The 24,787-nt window shown below is 44.2% G+C and overlaps 1 protein-coding gene across 1 annotated transcript in view; it reads left to right on the top strand.

Annotated features, from left to right (window-relative positions):
- The first annotated feature begins 1,435 nt into the window (after positions 1-1,435).
- The window catches only part of LOC120038426 (multidrug resistance-associated protein 1-like), a 62,283-nt gene continuing 38,931 nt past the window's right edge, over positions 1,436-24,787 (top strand). The window contains exons 1-12 of the mRNA XM_038984193.1: positions 1,436-1,526; positions 5,296-5,472; positions 7,450-7,593; positions 12,218-12,355; positions 13,953-14,078; positions 17,566-17,627; positions 18,399-18,530; positions 18,738-18,965; positions 21,264-21,441; positions 21,992-22,153; positions 23,139-23,231; positions 24,269-24,334. Coding sequence (XP_038840121.1) covers positions 1,479-1,526; positions 5,296-5,472; positions 7,450-7,593; positions 12,218-12,355; positions 13,953-14,078; positions 17,566-17,627; positions 18,399-18,530; positions 18,738-18,965; positions 21,264-21,441; positions 21,992-22,153; positions 23,139-23,231; positions 24,269-24,334 — 1,554 coding nt within the window. The 5' untranslated portion in view covers positions 1,436-1,478. The remainder of the gene's footprint in view (positions 1,527-5,295; positions 5,473-7,449; positions 7,594-12,217; positions 12,356-13,952; positions 14,079-17,565; positions 17,628-18,398; positions 18,531-18,737; positions 18,966-21,263; positions 21,442-21,991; positions 22,154-23,138; positions 23,232-24,268; positions 24,335-24,787) is intronic.

Here is a 24,787-nt window from a genome sequence, read left to right as displayed (position 1 = left end):
ATGAGTCCTTGCCGATGACAAGCATACCCATAACATGATGCAGACACCACCATGCTTGAAAATATGAAACGTGGTACTCAGTGATGTGTGCGTCTGTTGGTTTTGCCCCAAACATAATGCTTTGTATTTAGGACCAAAAGTTCCTTTCTTTGCCACATCTTTTGCAGAATTACTTTGGTGCCTTATTGCAAACAGGATGTATGTTTTGGAATATTTGTATTCCTTCGTTCTTTTCCCTCATTTATGTTAGTATTGTGGAGTAACTACAATATTGTTCGTCCATCCTCAGTTTTCTCCTATCACAGCCATTAAACTCTGCAACTGTTTTAAGTCACCATTAGCCTCATGAGCGGTTTCCTCCCTGAGCGGTTTCCTTCCTCTCTGGCAACTGAGTTAGGAAGGGCGCCTGTATCTTTGTAGTGACTGGGTGTATTGATACACCATCCAAAGTGGAAGTAATAACTGCACCATGCTGAAAAGGAATATATATTTTTCATTCCCATCTACCAATAGTTGCCGTTCTTTGCGGGGCATTGGAAAGCCTCCCTCTTATTTGTGGTTGAATCTGTGCTTGAAATTCACTGCTTGACTGGGGGACCTTACAGATAATGTGTATGTGTGGAGTAAAGAGATGGGGTAGTCATTTCAAAATGATGTTAAACACTATTATTGCAGTCAGAGTGAGTCCATGCAACTTATTATGTGACTTGTTAAAGCACATTGTTACTCCTGAACTTATTTCGGCTTGTCATAACAAAGGAGTTGAATTATTCGATTCAAGACATTTCAGCTTTTCATTTTTTATTATTGTGTAAAAATGTATCCAATCATAATTCCATTATGGGATACTGTGTGTAGATCAGTGACACAATCCATTTTGAATTCAGGCTGTAACACAAAATAATATGGATAAAGTCAAGGGGTGTGAATACTTTCTGAGGGCCCTGTTGTTACACTCCTTTCTGAAATGAAAAAAAGACACCTTATTCCCTATATAGTGCACTACTTTTGACCAGAGCCTTATTCCCTATATAGTGCACTACTTTTGACCAGAGCCCTATTCCCGATACAGTGCACTACTTTTGACCAGGTCCCATAGGGAAAAGTGTGCTATTTGCACGTTATTCTAGAGGTTGCGTTATTCATGCACACCAGCGGTGGCCCCGCACAGAGTAAAATAACAAGTGACACACACACACACACATACATAGAGCTAAGCGCACTGTCACAGATTGACACACACACACACACACACACACACACACACACACACACACACACACACACACACACACACACACACACACACACACACACACACTAGCTAAACGCACTGTTACCGATTGAGTTATAGCGTCCCCTAGCGGTAACCTTCTATCTTGTTTACAGGAGCGCCAACAGAAGTGCGCTTATGAAACCAAAGCAAAGCGGTAGCGCCGTTAACCCAAATTACCAGAGGAGAACTTGATCAACCGCGAATGGGTTTGGACAAGTTCTGCAGTGCGGACGGTTCCGACCCGTTTTGGGTAAGTTCCACTGTTGCGACCGAGCTAGCCAACTCGTTGTCTTTAGCTGCTTTACACTGTTGACGCCAACAGTTGTTTTCCAGCTTGCTATTAGCGGCTTTGCTTGTAATGACGGTGTCTGCCTGAACTAAGCATGGTAATATCACATAAGGTTACTGTACTGTCTTTGGTAACACTAGCGTTAGCTAACAGTAGCTAGCCAGGTTAGCAAGGCCGTTGTTATGCCGGTTGATAGCAGGTTGGAATGTGTTGACTTGAGCGAACTAGCTAAGCTTAATTTGTATTAATAATGTGTGAAATAGTGGTTGAAATAACGTGGTAGTGCGTTTAGAAACGTATATCACTATCAATAAAAGTCGACAGTCGTTTTATTGTGAAGTTGTGTCTTGCTAGCTTAACATATTTCAGTGATTATTAAACACCATTGATTCCTATTATGTTAGCTACCCTGCTAGCTAAAACTCACTATATTCTAACAACTTCATTCGAGTCTCACACCTCCTCTGCTTTGTTGATGATGGAGCAAAGTGTTTCGATTAAATGTTCGCTAGGTAACTTTCAGGACATAACACCCATGTATGATGGCAAGCCTCTCTTGCTAGTAAGGTCCACAACACAAGAACGCCTGTGAATGCTACAGCAAGTCTATCAGCTGTTGTAAGATGCCTTTGTTTGTTTAAACCTGTACACACCATCCACTACGAGTAGCAGCAACATAGAGAGGACATTATTATTACATTAGCTAGATAGAAACCCCAAAAAACTAACTAGAAAACTATTGTTAAATCATGTTGTATGTGTGGAATCCAACCAAACGTGTTATGACACTGAACTAGAAGATTAACTAGGCCAGTCAGTTAAGAACAAACTCTTATTTACAATGACGGCCTCCCCCTGGCCAAACCCTAACGATGCTGGGCCAGTTGTGCGCCGCCCTATGGGACTCCCATTCACGGCCGGTTGTGATACAGCCCGGGATCAAACCAGGGTCTGTAGTGACGCCTCTAGCACTGAGATGCAGTGCCTTAGATCGCTGCCCCACTCGGGAGCCCAAAAGAGTTACACATGTTTGAAGTGACACATAATGTTATGTCATGTAGATAGATTCTATCTATGTGCGGTCATAACATGCTACCGTCTATTGCCTAATAAGTAATCTGTCAGCTGGCCTGGCTAGATAGGGCTTTGCTCAGCATGGCCGAAGGAATTTAGCTACAAGTGTTAGAGGTCCATTTGCCCAAATGTTAATAACAGGGTGTCGGTCTAATTAGTGTTAGTCTCGCTGAGCAGACGGGTTGCCTTGCCTTCCACAATGTTCCAGCTGTTGTTCTAGGTATGGGATTTCAGAGACTGTTAGGCCTAATAACATGCATTTTGTCAATAAGGTCTATGGCTTCCTGAGTTATGATAACATACAATCTCGTCACCCAGTCCCACAACCCTTTGGAACCTGTTATGAGAGACCTGGTAGTGTGATTGTACACTTCTATATTCTACAGGGCTTTGTTGTCTACTCACTGGCTCAGTTATTGAACTAAACAAATTCCAAAGGGGTAAGAGGGCTTGTCTTGAAGCCAAAGGGTATTGAGACAAGTGCTTTCCAAAATCACTGAACTGGTCACTGGTCATGAGTACCTTGGAGTTGCTTGTCCTTTAGCAGCCATGGTCAGACTGATTAAACAGTAGTGTTATTGAACACATACAGAGTATGACTCAGGTAAAAACAGCTGTCATAACATGTCGTCTCAGTGTCGTCTCAGTGTTGTCTCGTGACAGTGTTGTGACAGTGTTGTGACAGTGTTGTCTCGTGACAGTGTTGTGACAGTGTTGTCTCGTGACAGTGTTGTCTCGTGACAGTTGTGACAGTGTTGTGACAGTGTTGTCTCTTGACAGTGTTGTCTTGTGATCGTGTTGTCTCGTGACAGTGTTGTCTCAGTGTTGTGTTGGGACAGTGTCTCAGTGTTGTCTCGTGACAGTGTTGTCTCGTGACAGTGTTGTCTCAGTGTTGTGTTGGGACAGTGTCTCAGTGTTGTCTCGTGACAGTGTTGTCTCGTGACAGTGTTGTCTCAGTGTTGTCTCAGTGTTGTTTCAGTGTTGTTTTGGGACAGTGTGACAGTGGTGTGTTGTAACAGTGGAGTGTTGTGACAGTGTTGTCTCGTGACAGTGTTGTGACAGTGTTGTCTCGTGACAGTTGTGACAGTGTTGTCTCAGTGTTGTCTCTTGACAGTGTTGTCTCAGTGTTGTCTTGTGATCGTGTTGTCTCGTGACAGTGTTGTCTCGTGACAGTGTTGTCTCGTGACAGTGTTGTCTCAGTGTTGTCTCAGTGTTGTCTCAGTGTTGTTTCAGTGTTGTCTCAGTGTTGTTTCAGTGTTGTTTTGGGACAGTGTGACAGTGGTGTGTTGTAACAGTGGTGTGTTGTGACAGTGTTGTCTCGTGACAGTTGTGTTGTGACAGTGTTGTCTCAGTGTTATAAACGCCTTATGAACTCAGGATTTTGGTTAAGTGTTATTAAACAATACAGCCAAAAGCGATAGGCTTTAGGAAAGGAACGAGAGAGGAAGGTGTGTCTGTTTGTGGCAGGCCTGGCACCCTGCCTCCAGTTCCCTCCTTTGTGCCAAGGCAGGAATGTTTACGTGGGTTTTATTAGAAACAACTCATTCACTGAGATGAAGAACAGACGCTGTGGTCATGTACACACACACACACACACAGACACACAGACACACACACACAGACACAGACACACACACACACAGACACACACAGAGTGAGAGTGAGAGTGAGAGAGTGAGAGAGTGTGAGAGTGAGAGAGTGAGAGAGTGAGAGAGTGAGAGAGAGAGAGAGAGACAGAGAGAGAGAGAGAGAGAGAGAGAGAGAGAGAGAGAGAGAGAGAGAGAGAGAGAGAGAGAGAGAGAGAGAGAGAGAGAGAGAGAGAGAGAGAGAGAGAGAGAGAGAGAGAGAGAGAGAGAGAGAGAGAGAGAGAGAGAGACAGAGAGACAGAGAGAGTGTGTGTGACTAAAAGTGTCTGTTTCCACACAAGGTGTAGTTATGTAGCCTGGTGTCTTGTATGAATGTATTAGTCTCTGTAGCTCTACAAACATTAGGCCTTGTCATAAATCACTGTCTGAACACAGCAGTCTGAGGCTGTGTCCCATAGGGCACACTATTCCCTATATAGTGCACTACTTTTGACCCCAAATGGAACCCTATTCTCTATATAGTGCACTACCTTTGACCCTATTCCCTATATAGTGCACTACTTTTGACCCCCAATGGCACCCTGTTCCCTGTATAGTGCACTACTTTTGACCCCCAATGGCACCCTGTTCCCTATATAGTGCACTACTTTTGACCCCCAATGGCACCCTGTTCCCTATATAGTGCACTACTTTTGACCCCCAATGGCACCCTGTTCCCTGTATAGTGCACTACTTTTGACCCTATTCCCTATATAGTGCACTACTTTTGACCCCCAATGGCACCCTGTTCCCTGTATAGTGCACTACTTTTGACCCCCAATGGCACCCTGTTCCCTGTATAGTGCACTACTTTTGACCCTATTCCCTATATAGTGCACTACTTTTGACCCTATTCCCTGTATAGTGCACTACATTTGCCCAGGTCCCATAGGGTGTCATTTATTAGCCTGTCCTGTCTGGGTGCCAGTCTCTTTCTGCTTAGGTCACCATGTCCTTATCGACACTATGTTGAATGAGCTGCTGTGTCTCTCAGTCATCTGTCATTTAACCCCCCCCCCTCCCCCTTTCAGGATTGGAACCGTACGTGGCACGTGGGAAACCCAGATCTGACCCAGTGCTTTCAGAACACAGTGCTGGTATGGGTCCCCTGTCTCTACCTCTGGGTCTGTGCCCCAATCTATTTCCTGTACCTCAAAAGCCATGACCGGGGCTACATATGCATGACCCACCTCAACAGAGCCAAAACCGTGAGTTCGGGGGGGGGCTGTGTGTACGTGTCCATGTTCTTCTGCATGTGTCTGTGTTATCTGTGTTTTCTGTTTTATCTGTCTCTGCCTGTCTCAGCGGTTCTTACAATGAGATTAGTCCAGCATCCCGGAGTTGCCTCTTCACTGTTGACGTTGAGACTGGTGTTTTGCGGGTACTATTTAATGAAGCTGCCAGTTGAGGACTTGTGAGGCGTCTGTTTCTCAAACTAGACACTCTAATGTACTTGTCCTCTTGCTCAGTTGTGCACCGGGGCCTCCCTCTCCTCTTTCTATTCTGGTTAGAGACAGTTTGCGCTGTTCTGTGAAAGGAGTAGTACACAGTGTTGTACAAGACCTTCAGTTTCTTGGCAATTTCTTGCATGAAATAGCCTTAATTTCTCAGAATAAGAACAGACTGATGAGTTTCAGAAGACAGTTCTTTGTTTCTGGGCATTTTGAGCCTGTAATTAAACCCTCAAATGCTGATGCTCCAGATACTCAACTAGTCTAAAGAAGGCCAGTTTTATTGCTTCTTTAATCAGGACAACAGTTTTCAGCTGTGCTAACATAATTGCAAAAGGTTTTTCTAATGATCAATTCGTTTTTTAAAATGATAAACTTGGATTAGCTAACACAACGTGCCATTGGAACACAGGAGTGATGGCTGCTGATAATGGGCTTCTGTACGCCTATGTAGATATTCCATTAAAAATCAGTTGTTTCCAGCTACAATAGTCATTTACAACATTAACAATGTCTACACTGTATTTCTGATCAATTTGATGTTATTTTAATGGACAAAAAATTTGCTTTTCTTTCAAAAACAAGGACATTTCTAAGTAACCCCAAACTTTTGAGCGGTAGTGTATAAAGCAAGCTATCAGATCACTCTCTTCTCTCTCTCTGAACAACCAGAGAAACATATATAGCAAGCTAACACACTCTCTCTCTGAACAACCAGAGAAACATATATAGCAAGCTAACACTCACACAGTCTCTCTCTGAACATTCAGGAAAGTCATTTCAGAACAGTCTCTCTCTGAACAACCAGGAGAGTCATTTCAGAACAGTCTCTCTGAACATCCAGGAGAGTCATTTCAGAACAGTCTCTCTCTGAACGTCCGGGAGAGTCATTTCAGAACAGTCTCTCTGAACATCCAGGAGTCATTTCAGAACAGTCTCTCTCTGAACATTCAGGAGAGTCATTTCAGAACAGTCTCTCTCTGAACAACCAGGAGAGTCATTTCAGAACAGTCTCTCTCTGAACATCCAGGAGAGTCATTTCAGAACAGTCTCTCTCTGAACATCCAGGAGAGTCATTTCAGAACAGTCTCTCTCTGAACATCCAGGAGAGTCATTTCAGAACAGTCTCTCTGAACATCCAGGAGAGTCATTTCAGAACAGTCTCTCTCTGAACAACCAGGAGAGTCATTTCAGAACAGTCTCTCTGAACAACCAGGAGAGTCATTTCAGAACAGTCTCTCTCTGAACAACCAGGAGAGTCATTTCAGAACAGTCTCTCTCTGAACAACCAGGAGAGTCATTTCAGAACACAGGCTTCTCTGTGTGGTAGAGTGTCTGACAAGACAACATCCTGACACACACCTAACCTAAAGATCTCATTTCCTCTTCCTCTTTCTTCAACTGCATCCCAAATGGTTCCCTATTTCACACACTACCCCTAGGGCCCTGGTCAGAAAGGCTCTGGGGAAAAAGTAGTGAGGAGTGAGTATCCTAGAGTAGCAATAACATCCTAGATGCCTCCTGCCGTTGTGACACTTAAACTTGACCCCTCTGCTGCTCCAGGGTCACTGCCCTGCGGCCGGCCGGCGAGGTTATGTGTGTGTGTGTGTGTGTGTGTTTGTTTGGGTGCATGTGTTTCTCCGGGAATGGGGTTTAAAGCAAAATATGAATTTCCATGATCTGAAAATGCACAATAAAGTCTTCTTCCTGCTCTCCTCTCATCCTCTCCTGCAGGCAGTAGCTTTTCTCCTGTGGATCGTCTGCTGGGCAGATGTGTTTTACTCTTTCTGGGAAAGAAGCCAACATGACAGCGGTGCCTCCTCCTCCACCCAGGCACCTGTTTATCTGGTTAGCCCCACCATGCTCGGCATCACTATGGTAAACACTGTTTATCTGGTTAGCTCCACCATGCTCGGCATCACTATGGTAAACACCAACACTGTTTATCTGGTTAGCCCCACCATGCTCGGCATCACTATGGTAAAAACCAACACTGTTTATCTGGTTAGACCCACCATGCTCGGCATCACTATGGTAAAAACCAACACTGTTTATCTGGTTAGCTCCACCATGCTCGGCATCACTATGGTAAACACCAACACTGTTTATCTGGTTAGCTCCACCATGCTCGGCATCACTATGGTAAACACCAACACTGTTTATCTGGTTAGCTCCACCATGCTCGGCATCACTATGGTAAACACCAGCACTGTTTATCTGGTTAGCCCCACCATGCTCGGCATCACTATGGTAAACACCAGCACTGTTTATCTGGTTAGACCCACCATGCTCGGCATCACTATGGTAAAAACCAACACTGGGTGCTGGATCAAAAGGGTCTCAGCTGGGGCGAGTGGTCGGCCTGTAAGGGTCTTAGCTGGGGGGGAGTGGTCGGCCTGTAAGGGTCTTAGCTGGGGGAGTGGTCGGCCTGTAAGGGTCTTAGCTGGGGGAGTGGTCGGCCTGTAAGGGTCTTAGCTGGGGGAGTGGTCGGCCTGTAAGGGTCTTAGCTGGGGGGGAGTGGTCGGCCTGTAAGGATCTTAGCTGGGGGGGAGTGGTCTGCCTGTAAGGGTCTTAGCTGGGGGAGAGTGGTCTGCCTGTAAGGGTCTTAGCTGGGGGGGAGTGGTCGGCCTGTAAGGGTCTTAGCTGGGGGGGAGTGGTCATCCTGTAAGGGTCTTACCTGGGGGGGAGTGGTCGGCCTGTAAGGCTCTTAGCTGGGGGGGAGTGGTCGGCCTGTAAGGCTCTTAGCTGGGGGGGAGTGGTCGGCCTGTAAGGGTCTTAGCTGGGGAGGAGTAGTCGGCATGTAAGGGTCTTAGCTGAGGGGGAGTGGTCGGCCTGTAAGGGTCTTAGCTGGGGGGGGAGTGGTCGGCCTGTAAGGGTCTTAGCTGGGGGGGGGGGGTCGGCCTGTAAGGGTCTTAGCTGGGGGGGGAGTGGTCGGCCTGTAAGGGTCTTAGCTGAGGGGGGGTGTAGCTTCGGTCCGGGCCCCGGGAAAGAACATTTGAGGACTTGGCGGTGGAGAGAAAATGTTACTGTTTTAATCCTAATTTGCTGCTATTCTACACATTTTGCCATGGAGCTTAGAGTTTTCCCTGGATAGATCAACTGGCTATGAAAAACTCCTGTGTCTACCAGTACCTAGTATCTAGTGATTCAATATAATACTGTGTCTACCAGTACCCAGTATCTAGTGATTCAATATAATACTGTGTCTACCAGTACCCAGTATCTAGTGATTCAATATAATACTGTGTCTACCAGTACCTAGTATCTAGTGATTCAATATAATACTGTGTCTACCAGTATCTAGTGATTCAATATAATACTGTGTCTACCAGTACCCAGTATCTAGTGATTCAATATAATACCGTGTCTACCAGTATCTAGTGATTCAATATAATACTGTGTCTACCATTACCTAGTATCTAGTGATTCAATATAATACTGTGTCTACCAGTATCTAGTGATTCAATATAATACTGTGTCTACCAGTACCCAGTATCTAGTGATTCAATATAATACTGTGTCTACCAGTATCTAGTGATTCAATATAATACTGTGTCTACCAGTACCTAGTATCTAGTGATTCAATATAATACTGTGTCTACCAGTATCTAGTGATTCAATATAATACTGTGTCTACCAGTACCCAGTACCTAGTGATTCAATATAATACTGTGTCTACAAGTACCTAGTACCTAGTGATTCAATATAATACTGTGTCTACCAGTACCCAGTACCTAGTGATTCAATATAATACTGTGTCTACCAGTACCCAGTATCTAGTGATTCAATATAATACTGTGTCTACCAGTATCTAGTGATTCAATATAATACTGTGTCTACCAGTACCCAGTATCTAGTGATTCTATATAATACTGTGTCTACCAGTACCCAGTATCTAGTGATTCAATATAATACTGTGTCTACCAGTACCTAGTATCTAGTGATTCAATATAATACTGTGTCTACCAGTACCCAGTATCTAGTGATTCAATATAATACTGTGTCTACCAGTACCCAGTATCTAGTGATTCAATATAATACTGTGTCTACCAGTACCTAGTATCTAGTGATTCAATATAATACTGTGTCTAGTGATTCAATATAATACTGTGTCTACCAGTATCTAGTGATTCAATATAATACTGTGTCTACCAGTATCTAGGGATTCAATATAATACTGTGTCTACCAGTACCTAGTATCTAGGGATTCAATATAATACTGTGTCTACCAGTACCCAGTATCTAGTGATTCAATATAATACTGTGTCTACCAGTATCTAGTGATTCAATATAATACTGTGTCTACCAGTACCCAGTATCTAGTGATTCAATATAATACTGTGTCTAGTGATTCAATATAATACTGTGTCTACCAGTATCTAGGGATTCAATATAATACTGTGTCTACCAGTACCCAGTATCTAGTGATTCAATATAATACTGTGTCTACCAGTACCCAGTATCTAATGATTCAATATAATACTGTGTCTACCAGTACCCAGTATCTAGTGATTCAATATAATACTGTGTCTACCAGTACCCAGTATCTAGTGATTCAATATAATACTGTGTCTACCAGTACCCAGTATCTAGTGATTCAATATAATACTGTGTCTACCAGTACCCAGTATCTAGTGATTCAATATAATACTGTGTCTACCAGTACCCAGTATCTAATGATTCAATATAATACTGTGTCTACCAGTATCTAGTGATTCAATAAAATACTGTGTCTACCAGTACCCTGTATCTAGTGATTCAATATAATACTGTGTCTACCAGTATCTAGTGATTCAATATAATACTGTGTCTACCAGTATCTAGTGATTCAATATAATACTGTGTCTACCAGTACCCAGTATCTAGTGATTCAATATAATACTGTGTCTACCAGTACCCAGTATCTAGTGATTCAATATAATACTGTGTCTACCAGTACCCAGTATCTAGTGATTCAATATAATACTGTGTCTACCAGTATCTAGTGATTCAATATAATACTGTGTCTACCAGTACCCTGTATCTAGTGATTCAATATAATACTGTGTCTACCAGTACCTAGTATCTAGTGATTCAATATAATACTGTGTCTATCAGTACCCAGTATCTAGTGATTCAATATAATACTGTGTCTACCAGTACCCAGTATCTAGTGATTCAATATAATACTGTGTCTACCAGTACCTAGTATCTAGTGATTCAATATAATACTGTGTCTACCAGTACCCAGTATCTAGTGATTCAATATAATACTGTGTCTACCAGTACCCAGTATCTAGTGATTCAATATAATACTGTGTCTACCAGTACCCAGTATCTAGTGATTCAATATAATACTGTGTCTACCAGTATCTAGTGATTCAATATAATACTGTGTCTACCAGTATCTAGTGATTCAATATAATACTGTGTCTAGCAGTACCCTGTATCTAGTGATTTAATATAATACTGTGTCTACCAGTACCTAGTATCTAGTGATTCAATATAATACTGTGTCTACCAGTACCCAATATCTAGTGATTCAATATAATACTGTGTCTACCAGTACCCAGTATCTAGTGATTCAATATAATACTGTGTCTACCAGTACCCAGTATCTAGTGATTCAATATAATACTGTGTCTACCAGTATCTAATGATTCAATATAATACTGTGTCTACCAGTACCCAGTATCTAGTGATTCAATATAATACTGTGTCTACCAGTACATAGTATCTAGTGATTCAATATAATACTGTGTCTACCAGTACCCAGTATCTAGTGATTCAATATAATACTGTGTCTACCAGTACCCAGTATCTAGTGATTCAATATAATACTGTGTTTACCAGTACCCGGTACCTAGTGATTCAATACTCTGCTGCCTTGTCATAGTCTCAGTATGTAGTGATTCAATATAATACTGTGTCTACCAGTATCTAATGATTCAATATAATACTGTGTCTACCAGTATCTAGTGATTCAATATAATACTGTGTTTACCAGTACCCAGTACCTAGTGATTCAATACTCTGCTGGCTTGTCATAGTCTCAGTATGTAGTGATTCAATATAATACTGTGTCTACCAGTATCTAGTGATTCAATATAATACTGTGTCTACCAGTATCTAGTGATTCAATATAATACTGTGTCTACCAGTTCCCAGTATCTAGTGATTCAATATAATACTGTGTCTACCAGTACCCAGTATCTAGTGATTCAATATAATACTGTGTCTACCAGTACCCAGTATCTAGTGATTCAATACTCTGCTGCCTTGTCAATACTCTGCTGCCTTGTCATAGTCCCAGTATGTAGTGATTCAATATAATACTGTGTGAATGTAGTCAGTAGGAGGAGTGGTTTTTATAGTGTTATTAACACCTGGGCATGATTAATATATGTTGGTAAGAGCAGGGCGCTAGCAACAGCAAGGTCGCAGGTTCAATTCCCGCGAGGATCAACTGCATAATATTAAACTTGTGTGTGTGTGTCCTTGTGTGTGTGTGTTCTCTCCCCAGCTGCTAGCCACCCTCCTGACCCAGTATGAGAGGTTAAAAGGAGTCCAGTCTTCAGGGGTGATGCTCAACTTCTGGCTGGTGGCCGTCCTCTGTGCTACCGTCACATTCAGATCCAAGATCATACAAGCCATCAACGAGGTGAGAGAGAGAGGTTGTGTGTTAGAGCTGGGACGATGAACCCAGAATTACAGACATAGGCTACCTCTTACTGTGGATTGTTCTAGAACCATAATTTGGGGTGATTTTGCTGCACAATGTTCCTGTGGATTGTTCTAGAACCATTATTTGGGGTGATTTTGCTACACAACGTCCCTGTGGATTGTTCTAGAACCATCATTTGGAGTGATTTTGCTACTCAACGTCCCTGTGGATTGTTCTAGAACCAGGATTGTTCTAGAACCATAATTTGGTCAACAGTAATAGCCTATGCATTATGTTGATTCCTGCTATGAAAGTCTCTGCCTGTCTCTGTTTGGCTGTCGGCTGCTGACTCACTTCCTCTTTCCACTGTGACATGGAGGAGGCAGAGATGCATTCTGAGAAGCATAATCATATGACCGCTGCTCAAAATGCTACTGTGGGAAAAAAAACAGTTCTCAAAGCAACTAGTGGTGTTGTAGTTACAGAGAGTCACAGCGTTCTGGGAGTATTCCAAGTATTTCTCACCTCTTAATATTGTGTTCATGGCACCACTTTACAACCGGACTAGGCTGGAGTTAGTTTTGATGAACCCAGGGAGCCGAGCGGTGCGCGCCATTTGCTGTGAATAGACCTACATCAAGTAGCCTAGGCCTAGAGCTGGGAAGTTCCTGTAGGACATTAGTCTACATTTACTGATAGCCATGTAGGCTAACTGTAAATATGTTGTTGCTAGATAGCCTAGTATGCTAATTGATTAATCTAGCAACAACATATTATTAGTTAGATTAGCCTACATGGCTATCTAGCAACAACATCATATTTACAGTTAGATTAGCCTACATGGCTATCAAGCAACAATATCACATTTATAGTTAGATTAGCCTACATGGCTATCAAGCAACAATATCACATTTATAGTTAGATTAGCCTACATGGCTATCAAGCAACAATATCACATTTATAGTTAGATTAGCCTACATGGTTACCTAGCAACAATATGTCTACAGTTAGTAATCTAGCTTAGTGTTTTGAGGTCCCCCTCCCTCAGGTGGTGAATCATATAGTCTACAGGCCAATATGCACAAAGATGTCAGCCAATTCTCTGAAGAGGCCAAAATAAATGTGATCATTGTGGATCCTTTCGACAGGTTGCACATCAACCAAGCCTTCCCTGGATATGTTGGATGGAATATCTTCCTTTTTGAATCATAGTCTACCATCTCAGTTGTCTTACCTGGCCCTGGAAACACAGTCTAGAGCCCTGCTCCTGATGTAAAGTAACGGTCCATAAAAACAAAACAAATGTTGTTGAGGACTTTGTTGTTATTGAGAAAAATAATGACATTTTTCGCGATATTACTTTTTATACATATCGCCCAGCTCGTGCAACTCCCCCACAAATGATTTAGTGTAAATGATCACTGATTTATCATATGGATTTCTGTCCACATCACCCAGTTTTAGTTGTGTGTGGTTCAGCCCATGTGTAACAAGAAGAGTCCAGTCTTATGTTATTGCCAGTAAACTGTCTCAGACTTGGAGGGCTATGAAAGAAAGGTCTTTTTTAATAGTGTTTCCATATGTTTCCTCCCAGCCGTCGACGGTGTGTGTGTTCAGATACACAACGTTCTACATCTACTACACACTGCTGCTCATCTCTCTGCTCCTGTCGGCCCTCTCAGACCAGCCTCCTCTCTTCTCAGAGGCATCCAAAGACGCTGTGAGTACACACACACACACACACACACACACACACACACACACACACACACACACACACTCTCTGGGTGTTTTTGTTATGTCTCTGTGTGTCGGCACATTGTGTTTGTATAAATTAGTGCACGCTGTGTGTGTGTGTTTAGCTGTGTGTGTGTTTGTATGAGTGCTTGCTGTGTCAAACAGTAAATGTTGCGTGACTGTGAGAAGTGTGTGTGGATCTTGCTGTGTGTGTTATTGTGCTAGCAACAGGTTTACCAGTTCCCAGGATTGGTTCTTTTGTGTTATTGTTCCACTCCCACAATGGAACAGTCAGACAGTCCAGAGATCAATAACAACATGGATACTGTGTGTGTGTGTGTGTGTGTGTGTGTGTGTGTGTGTGTGTGTGTGTGTGTGTGTGTGTGTGTGTGTCAGACACAGTGTTGAGGGTAACGTGGTTCAGTCTTATATTACTTTCATGAGTAACTAAATAATATTACGATTTAATGTATTCAAATATTGGAATATTGTTTGTTACGTTTTCTAGTAACACTCGCGGTTTCCTCAATGATTCTTGAGCGAGTGGAAAAAGGCTGTTTGGAGAAATGTCTTGACAGCTGTCCATAAAAATGGATAGAGTGCTCACCTCTGATCTTTGCTATTGATCGCTTCTGTGATAGAACAGCCCATAGAGGGCTTCACCGTCTAGCTATCCATCTCTATGCTGTGGTCGCACTGGCAGCTGTAGAGAGAGATTTTGAATGAACAGAAATCTGTACAGAGGTTTAGTTCATATTAAACTGTGCAAGATAACATGCATTTAATAGGCTGACACATCAGTATAGGCTAAAGGGATTTTTATAACAGATAACAATCTATTCCTACCTGTGTTTCATTAGTGTCTTTCTCAGCTGGAGGGAACTTCTGACAGCAGACCCTCTGAAATTACTTTACCCCCCCCTGTCCCAAATGAACCATGATCAAGAAATGATTATTCAAATAGCCTTGTCTTCTCTTTAATGTTGTACACCTATTCATATAGTTTGTACATTATCATTGCACATTATCATAAGGCATTGTATAGAGACAGGCTTTCAATTTCATGATCAATGCACTGGCAAATGGCTGCAGTAATTGTGGGATTATCAATTGGGACAATTTGTGTGCTATCAAGCCAAAGGAGGAGAATTTGAATGAATTGATTTCGATGGTTGACATTAGAATTGGGCCGTTTCCAGATTGTCTTTAATACCGACTTTGTGCCATCCCGGGATATTCGGTAATACCTAAATACCGGCACTAAACATTCGCTAATACCGGCACTAAACACGAGGCGCTGTTCTTCAAACCCCACTGAGCCTCTGTAATCCGAAAGTATAAAATGTGTAAAAGTGTAAAATCCCCCCCAGTGATCCAGGAGGAATTCTCTGCTGTTACCAAGCGAAGCTTGATTTAGAAAAGATACAAACTACTTAGCTAGATCGTTAGCTACTAAGCTAGCAAACCACATGCACACCTGCAGAGCATTTAGACAGTTAAGATATCTAGCTGACGAACATTTATCTGTGAATTCCATACTGTAACTAGGTCACCTGGCACGTGACTCACAAGGCTCCGGTCTCATCGTTGTGTGCTTGTAAACAAACACCATGTGACTGGGGGGACTACCTGTAAACTTCATCATGAAAAATGGATGTGACAGGTAAAATGAAGAACGTAATCTTTTTTCCTAATTTATTGCACGAGTTGACTGCGGATATTTACTTAAAGTATCTACAAAATATTGAAATGTAGTAAAACATTTAAAATAAATAGTTAACGGTATTGCTGGTATTGAAAAACCATCCCAGTGGCTATTTCCAAATACCCCAGTATATACGGCATACCGCCCAAACCTACTTGACATTACAGAAAGCTTGGCCGACATTTTCTTCTTCGTAAGTGGATGAAAACGGTGCTTAGCCTACATTTGATGAGTGCAGAAGATGGTGAATGGTTGTGTTGTGTGGCGGCGGGGCCAGGCTATGGGTGTAGAATAGCTGCCCTATAACCTTTCAGACATAGACCTAAATAAATCACGGAATACATCAGCCGACACCATTTATGAAAGAAAAGTTGTGACCAAGATGTTTCTGATCGGGTCGAAGGTGATGAGTGAATGAATTAGATAATATGTTAGTGGAGTATCTTTGGTAGAGAGGCTCGCCTCCCTCCAACAGTCAAACAAACACTGAGGTTTTCAAAGGAATATATCACTTTACTTTCCAAGCAACATAATATTGTAACGTAACACGTTACTTTTGTTACATGTAACTTATAATATGTAATGTATTACTTTACAAGTAACTAATCCAGTCAGCCACGGTCCAGTACTGATCCCACCCCTGGTCAGCCACGGTCCAGTACTGATCCCACCCCTGGTCAGCCACGGTCCAGTACTCATCCCACCACTGGTCAGCCACGGTCCAGTACTCATCCCACCACTGGTCAGCCATGGTCCAGTACTCATCCCACCCCTGGTCAGCCACGGTCCAGTACTGATCCACCACTGGTCAGCCACGGTCCAGTACTCATCCCACCCCTGGTCAGCCACGGTCCAGTACTCGTCCCACCACTGGTCAGCCACGGTCCAGTACTCATCCCACCACTGGTCAGCCACGGTCCAGTACTCATCCCACCACTGGTCAGCCACGGTCCAGTACTCATCCCACCACTGGTCAGCCACGGTCCAGTACTCATCCCACCACTGGTCAGCCACGGTCCAGTACCCATCCCACCCCACCCCATGTCAGCCACGGTCCAGTACCCATCCCACCCCTGGTCAGCCACGGTCCAGTACTCATCCCACCCCTGGTCAGCCACGGTCCAGTACTGATCCCACCACTGGTCAGCCACGGTCCAGTACTCATCCCACCACTGGTCAGCCACGGTCCAGTACTGATCCCACCACTGGTCAGCCACGGTCCAGTACTCATCCCACCACTGGTCAGCCACGGCCCAGTACTCATCCCACCCCTGGTCAGCCACTGTGCAGTACTCATCCCACCACTGGTCAGCCACGGTCCAGTACTCGTCCCACCCCTGGTCAGCCACGGTCCAGTACAGATCAATAACAACAGACACTGTGTCTGTGTAAACAGTCACCTAACAGATCAATCAAACATCTAGTAATCAATATGACGTCATTATAACTGGTTGACCATTGGTCTAGTAATCAATATGACGTCAGTATAACTGGTCTAGTAATCAATATGACGTCAGTATAACTGGTCTAGTAATCAATATGACGTCAGTATAACTGGTCTAGTAATCAATATGACGTCAGTATAACTGGTCTAGTAATCAATATGACGTCAGTATAACTGGTTGGGTGAAAACACACAGATGTGGATGTTATATGTTGACTGTTAAGAGAAAGTTAGAAAGGGTGCATGTTGTCCGTGCGTGTGTGTGTGTGTGTGTGTGTGTGTTTGTTTCTAACTGTGTGTTCCATCTCCTGCCGGTTGCAGAATCCCTGTCCTGAGATCGGAGCTTCCTTTCTGTCCAGAATCAGCTTCTGGTGGATCACTGGGTGAGCTGTTAGAAGATAAAATCTATTTAAACGTGCCTAAATATTTTAAAATAACTTTTGGCATGGTCTAATTGACTCAACAACCAAAAACACATCTAACTTTAGCTTTCTTAATGAACTGGGGAAAATCAATAGTACTTTCTGGTTGTTTATGGAAGTTAGCTGGCGAACTCATTGATCCTGGGTTGTAGTACACCCCTCTGGAAACAGCAGGAGTTTCTGTTGTTTATGGAAGTTAGCTGGCGAACTCATTGATCCTGGGTTGTAGTACACCCCTATGGAAACAGCAGGAGTTTCTGTTGTTTATGGAAGTTAGCTGGCGAACTCATTAATCCTGGGTCGTAGTACACCCCTCTGGAAACAGCAGGAGTCTCTGTTGTTTATGGAAGTTAGCTGGCGAACTCATTGATCCTGGGTTGTAGTACACCCCTCTGGAAACAGCAGGAGTTTCTGTTGTTTATGGAAGTTAGCTGGCGAACTCATTGATCCTGGGTCGTAGTATACCCCTCTGGAAACAGCAGGCATGAGTTTCTGTTTCTACAGGAAGTGTTAGTGCTGACTGTTTCCTTCCTCTCTCTCTCTCTCTCTATCTCTTTCTCTCTCTCTCTCGCTCTGTGTTTCTGTCTGTCTGTCTCTCTCTCTCTCTGTGTCTCTCTCTCTCTCTCTCTCTGTGTGTCTGTCTCTCTCTCTCTGTGTGTGTTTCTCTCTGTCTGTCTCTCCCTCTCTCTCTCGCTCATTTTTCTCTCTTTCTATCTCCCCCCTCTCCTCCAGTCTGATAGTAACAGGTTATAAGCGTCCGTTAGAACAGAAGGATCTGTGGTGTCTGAACTCAGAGGACCGCTCTCAGAGGGTCGTCCCTCAGCTCGTACGCCGCTGGAACAACGAGTGCCTGAAGGTCAAAAGGTCAGGAGAACCCACCAGGAACCACACACCTCCACACATACGTGCAGGCATGCACACGCGTACTTGCACATCCTGGCACGTTTGCACTCAGGCAAGGTCAAAAGGTCATGTTCATTAGGGCACACCGTAGCAAAATGTTCAAAGAACAAAAACAAGCTAAATAACTCCTTCTCCCCCCCCCCCCCCCCTTCCCTACCTTTCTCCCAGACCGGAGGAGAAGACTCTGTACTCCCCTAAGAAGGCTCCTCGGGGAGAGAGGAAGGAGGGTGTCCCCGTAGAGGAGTCAGAGATCCTGATTATGAAGACACCTCAGAAGACTAGAGAACCCTCTCTGTTCTGGGCCCTCTGTCTCACCTTCGGACCCTACTTCCTCATCTCTGCACTCTACAAAATCATCCAGGACGTTCTTATGTTCGTGGGGCCGAATATACTCAGGTAGGTGAGATGCTTTTGCCTGGTCTTCTCTTCTAGTGGGGGGGGGGGGGGTAGTTGTAGGTGTTTCTGTTCTTGTGGGGGGGGGGTAGTTGTAGGTGTTTCTCTTCTAGTGGGGGGGGGGGTAGTTGTAGGTGTTTCTCACGTGGGGGGGGGTAGTTGTAGGTGTTTCTCTTCTAGTGGGGGGGGGGTAGTTGTAGGTGTTTCTCACGTGGGGGGGGGTAGTTGTAGGTGTTTCTCACGTGGGGGGGGGTAGTTGTAGGTGTTTCTCACGTGGGGGGGGGTAGTTGTAGGTGTTTCTCTTCTTGTGGGGGGGGGGTAGTTGTAGGTGTTTCTCTTCTAGTGGGGGGGGGGGGTAGTTGTAGGTGTTTCTCACGTGGGGGGGGGTAGTTGTAGGTGTTTCTCTTCTAGTGGGGGGGGGTAGTTGTAGGTGTTTCTCTTCTAGTGGGGGGGGGGTAGTTGTAGGTGTTTCTATTCTAGTGGGGGGGGGGTAGTTGTAGGTGTTTCTCTTCTAGTGGGGGGGGGGTAGTTGTAGGTGTTTCTCTTCTAGTGGGGGGGGGTAGTTGTATGTGTTTCTCTTCTACTGGTGGGGGGTAGTTGTAGGTGTTTCTCTTCTAGTGGGGGGGGGGGGGGGGGGGTAGTTGTAGGTGTTTCTCTACTCTCCTTATCTTAAAGTTACCCTTCAATTCAGGTGGCCAATAATCCACCAGCCTGCTCTCTCTCTGTCGAGACCTTGTGGTTTCACAGCGCCTCAGAATGGAACTTGACTGGAAGTCGATGACAGGAGCCGCGAAAACAGCCGCCGGTTTTAATTGGCTGTCCATCACCATCTATCTCTGTCCATCACCATCTATCTTAACCCTTAGAACCGCCCCCTACATTGTGGACTTCAGAGCGTGAGCAGCTCAAGTGATTGGTGCCGTGTTCAAGTGCTAGTCGGAACTAGGAAACTCTGACATTTCCGACTTGCTAACTGGTTGAGCGTCAGAAAATGTCAGAGTTTCCAAGTCAATTAAGAAAATGTACTCATCTTAGAAATAGTTTTCAAACTTTATTTGCCCCCCCCCCCCCCCCCCCCCCCCCGAACTCAGAATCAAGTGGGCTTCCACTAATATGTTCAATACGATACAACAATGTATTTTGATTGCCGATTTTCAAAAATGTTCCGAACCCTTTTCAAGTTCCACTTTGTAGCACGGTGTTACCAGGCTCTATGCGCCAGCAATCCAGGCCTGGGGACGAGGTTAAGTGCCCAGGCACCTGGTGTTGTTAGCGTTGTTTCTGTTGCACACGTGATGGAGTTTGCAAAACAAATGCCCACTGGATTGATGCAGATCATCATGATTCTGCCAGGTAGGCAGATGCTACTTCGTACTTTTTGAATTGAGAAGGTTTTTTGTTAAAGCCTTTACATTTACTTAAAGACGGTTATCATTAGCATCGCTAACGGCTACACACAGGGGTGGACAATACACGGACCGCACACACACACACACACACAGACGGTCATTCCCGTGCCGTTGCCTCTGCAGAAAGTTGCAGGGAATACGAACCACTGATGCATTCTGTTCATTACAATAAACTTCATTTTTTTTCCTAATAAGTTCAAAACATTTTAGTTCATTTCCAAACGTAAAACATATTTGATAGAAGAACCGAAAGTAAGTCATTCTAATACAGGACAGATTTTCCAAGATACAATATCAAAAAAGTACTGTAGTTTGGGTACAACGTGCAACGCTCGTCCTCTCTTTCTCTCGCTCTTGTCATTTCAGCCTGTATGGATGTTTGACCTGTTTTGCTGTGTTCATGTGCTCTTGTCATTTCAGCCTGTATGGATGTTTGACCTGTTTTGCTGTGTTCATGTGCTCTTGTCATTTCAGCCTGTATGGATGTTTGACCTGTTTTGCTGTGTTCATGTGCTCTTGTCATTTCAGCCTGTATGGATGTTTGACCTGTTTTGCTGTGTTCATGTGCTCTTGTCATTTCAGCCTGTATAGATGTTTGACCTGTTTTGCTGTGTTCATGTGCTCTTGTCATTTCAGCCTGTATGGATGTTTGACCTGTTTTGCTGTGTTCACTTGCACTTAGAATTATTAGAAATCAGAGTTGTTTTTTTTTCTGCCGTCACCAAACGGACCTATTGTTTCAGACTGTCAGAAGAACCCTTGGGGCCTTTTGTGTCCATCTCTCTTGCCGTCCCTACCCACTGACATTTGACCTCTTTTATCATCGTCTCTCAGGCTGTGTCATTGACTTTTGACCCCTGACCTGCTAACCCCTGACCTCCAAACCCCTCAGGTTGCTGATCCAGTTTGTGAATGACTCTAGCGCCCCCTCGTGGCAGGGCTACTTCTACACCGCGCTGCTGTTCGTTTGTACCTGTTTCCAGACCCTCATCCTGCAGAAGTACTTCCATGTGTGCTTCGTCACGGGAATGAGGCTACGCACTGCTATAGTAGGAGCTGTCTACAGGAAGGTAATCACTATTGACTTGACTAGTTAAATAAAGGTACAATTTAAATAAAGGTTTCATTAAAATATATATATATATATATATTCTGCTGATCAATTGATTGATTTGATCAGTGATTGATTGATTTGATCAGTGATTGATTGATTTGATCAGTGATTGATTGATTTGATCAGTGATTGATTTGATTAGTGATTGATTGATTTGATCAGTGATTGATTTGATTAGTGATTGATTGATTTGATTAGTGATTGATTGATTTGATCAGTGATTGATTTGATTAGTGATTGATTTATTTGATCAGTGATTGATTGATTTGATCAGTGATTGATTTGATTAGTGATTGATTTATTTGATTAGTGATTGATTGATTTGATCAGTGATTGATTGAGAGTTAATTTGGCATGATGCTCCACACCGCTACTGATCGTAGGTGTACTAATCAATCAATCAATATTCTGCCGATGATTCTGCCGATGATTGATTGATCTGACTTTTGTCAACCCTTCATTGACCCTTAACCCCTATCTAACCTCTAACCTCTGTCCTCTCCCAGGCTCTGGTGATCAGTAACGCGGCGCGGCGTACGTCTACAGTGGGAGAGATCGTCAACCTGATGTCGGTCGACGCCCAGCGCTTCATGGACCTCGTCACCTACATCAACATGGTCTGGTCTGCTCCTCTACAGGTCATACTGGCCCTGTACTTCCTGTGGCAGGTACGCACCAAAGATCTTTAAATAAACCAAGAGGTCATACTGGCCCTGTACTTCCTGTGGCAGGTACGCACCAAAGATCTTTAAATAAACCAAGAGGTCATACTGGCCCTGTACTTCCTGTGGCAGGTACGCACCAAAGATCTTTAAATAAACCAAGAGGTCATACTGGCCCTGTACTTCCTGTGGCAGGTACGCACCAAATATCTTTAAATAAACCAAGAGGTCATACTGGCCCTGTACTTCCTGTGGCAGGTTCGCACCAAATATCTTTAAATAAACCAAGAGGTCATACTGGCCCTGTACTTCCTGTGGCAGGTACGCACCAAATATCTTTAAATAAACCAAGAGGTCATACTGGCCCTGTACTTCCTGTGGCAGGTACGCACCAAAGATCTTTAAATAAACCAAGAGGTCATACTGACCCTGTACTTCCTGTGGCAGGTACGCACCAAAGATCTTTAAATAAACCAAGAGGTCATACTGGCCCTGTATTTCCTGTGGCAGGTACGCACCAAAGATCTTTAAATAAACCAAGAGGTCATACTGGCCCTGTACTTCCTGTGGCAGGTACGCACCAAAGATCTTTAAATAAACCAAGAGGTCATACTGGCCCTGTACTTCCTGTGGCAGGTACTCACCAAAGATCTTTAAATAAACCAAGAGGTCATACTGGCCCTGTACTTCCTGTGGCAGGTACGCACCAAAGATCTTTAAATAAACCAAGAGGTCATACTGGCCCTGTACTTCCTGTGGCAGGTACACACCAAAGATCTTTAAATAAACCAAGAGGTCATACTGACACTGTACTTCCTGTGGCAGGTACTTGTTACTAACTGGGAGGGATCTGGATAGCATTTTGATGGAGCAAGTAGACACATTTCAAGCTAAGGAGTGAGGTTCTGAATCCAACTCTGTTACATACGCAGCAGAGACAGTCGTTATCTTAACAAGTTCTCAATGGTTTGTGATGTCATGTCCTGTGTAGAACTTGGGTCCGTCGGTGCTGGCTGGCGTGGCTGTAATGGTTCTGATGGTGCCAATCAACGGTGTGATCGCCATGAAGACCAAAACATACCAGGTACCTCTCTGACCCCTTATTCACAACATACCAGGTACCTCTCTGACCCCTTATTCACAACATACCAGGGACCTCTCTGACCCCTTATTCACAACATACCAGGTACCTCTCTGACCCCTTATTCACAACATACCAGGTACCTCTCTGACCCCTTATTCACAACATACCAGGTACCTCTCTGACCCCTTATTCACAACATACCAGGTACCTCTCTGACCCCTTATTCACAACATACCAGGTACCTCTCTGACCCCTTATTCACAACATACCAGGTACCTCTCTGACCCCTTATTCACAACATACCAGGGACCTCTCTGACCCCTTATTCACAACATACCAGGTACCTCTCTGACCCCTTATTCACAACATACCAGGTACCTCTCTGACCCCTTATTCACAACATACCAGGTACCTCTCTGACCCCTTATTCACAACATACCAGGTACCTCTCTGACCCCTTATTCACAACATACCAGGTACCTCTCTGACCCCTTATTCACAACATACCAGGTACCTCTCTGACCCCTTATTCACAACATACCAGGTACCTCTCTGACCCCTTATTCACAACATACCAGGTACCTCTCTGACCCCTTATTCACAACATACCAGGTACCTCTCTGACCCCTTATTCACAACATACCAGGTACCTCTCTGACCCCTTATTCACAACATACCAGGTACCTCTCTGACCCCTTATTCACAACATACCAGGGACCTCTCTGACCCCTTATTCACAACATACCAGGGACCTCTCTGACCCCTTATTCACAACATACCAGGTATCACTAGAGATGTAGCAGAGATGTAATAGACATGTAGTAGATATGTAGCGACACTTAACGGAGTTGTTGCAGCGATGTAGCAGAGATGTAATAGCCAGCGTTGTGTGTTGTGATCACCAGGTAGCTCAGATGTAATAGCCAGCGTTGTGTGTTGTGATCACCAGGTAGCTCAGATGTAATAGCCAGCGTTGTGTGTTGTGATCACCAGGTAGCTCAGATGTAATAGCCAGCGTTGTGTGTTGTGATCACCAGGTAGCTCAGATGAAGAGTAAAGACAACCGCATCAAGCTGATGAACGAAGTTCTCAACGGCATCAAGGTATCTTATCACATATCTTTTGACATGAGGTTTATATACTGTTGGAATTTGTATCACATTTTATGTATGTTTCTGCATGTCACGGTTGGGGTCAAATACTTCAGATTCCAGTTCTTTCAGCGTTTCCTCTAGTCTGGCTGGAGTGCCAGATGGGCTGGGTTTGCAGTTTGGGGTTTATTAAGCCAGACGGACACAGCCGTACGAGCTGAGACGGACACAGCCGTACGAGCTGAGACGGACACAGCCGTACGAGCTGAGACGGACACAGCCGTACGAGCTGAGACGGACACAGCCGTACGAGCTGAGACGGACACAGCCGTACGAGCTGAGACGGACACAGCCGTACGAGCTGAGACGGACACAGCCAGACGAGCTGAGACGGACACAGCCAGACGAGCTGAGACGGACACAGCCAGACGAGCTGAGACGGACACAGCCAGACGAGCTGAGACG

This window comes from Salvelinus namaycush, unplaced genomic scaffold (genome assembly GCF_016432855.1).
Source record: "Salvelinus namaycush isolate Seneca unplaced genomic scaffold, SaNama_1.0 Scaffold22, whole genome shotgun sequence".
Lineage (NCBI taxonomy): Eukaryota > Metazoa > Chordata > Actinopteri > Salmoniformes > Salmonidae > Salvelinus > Salvelinus namaycush.
The sequence above is the reverse complement of the archived record's forward strand: the minus strand, read 5'-3'. Positions and strand labels throughout refer to the sequence as shown.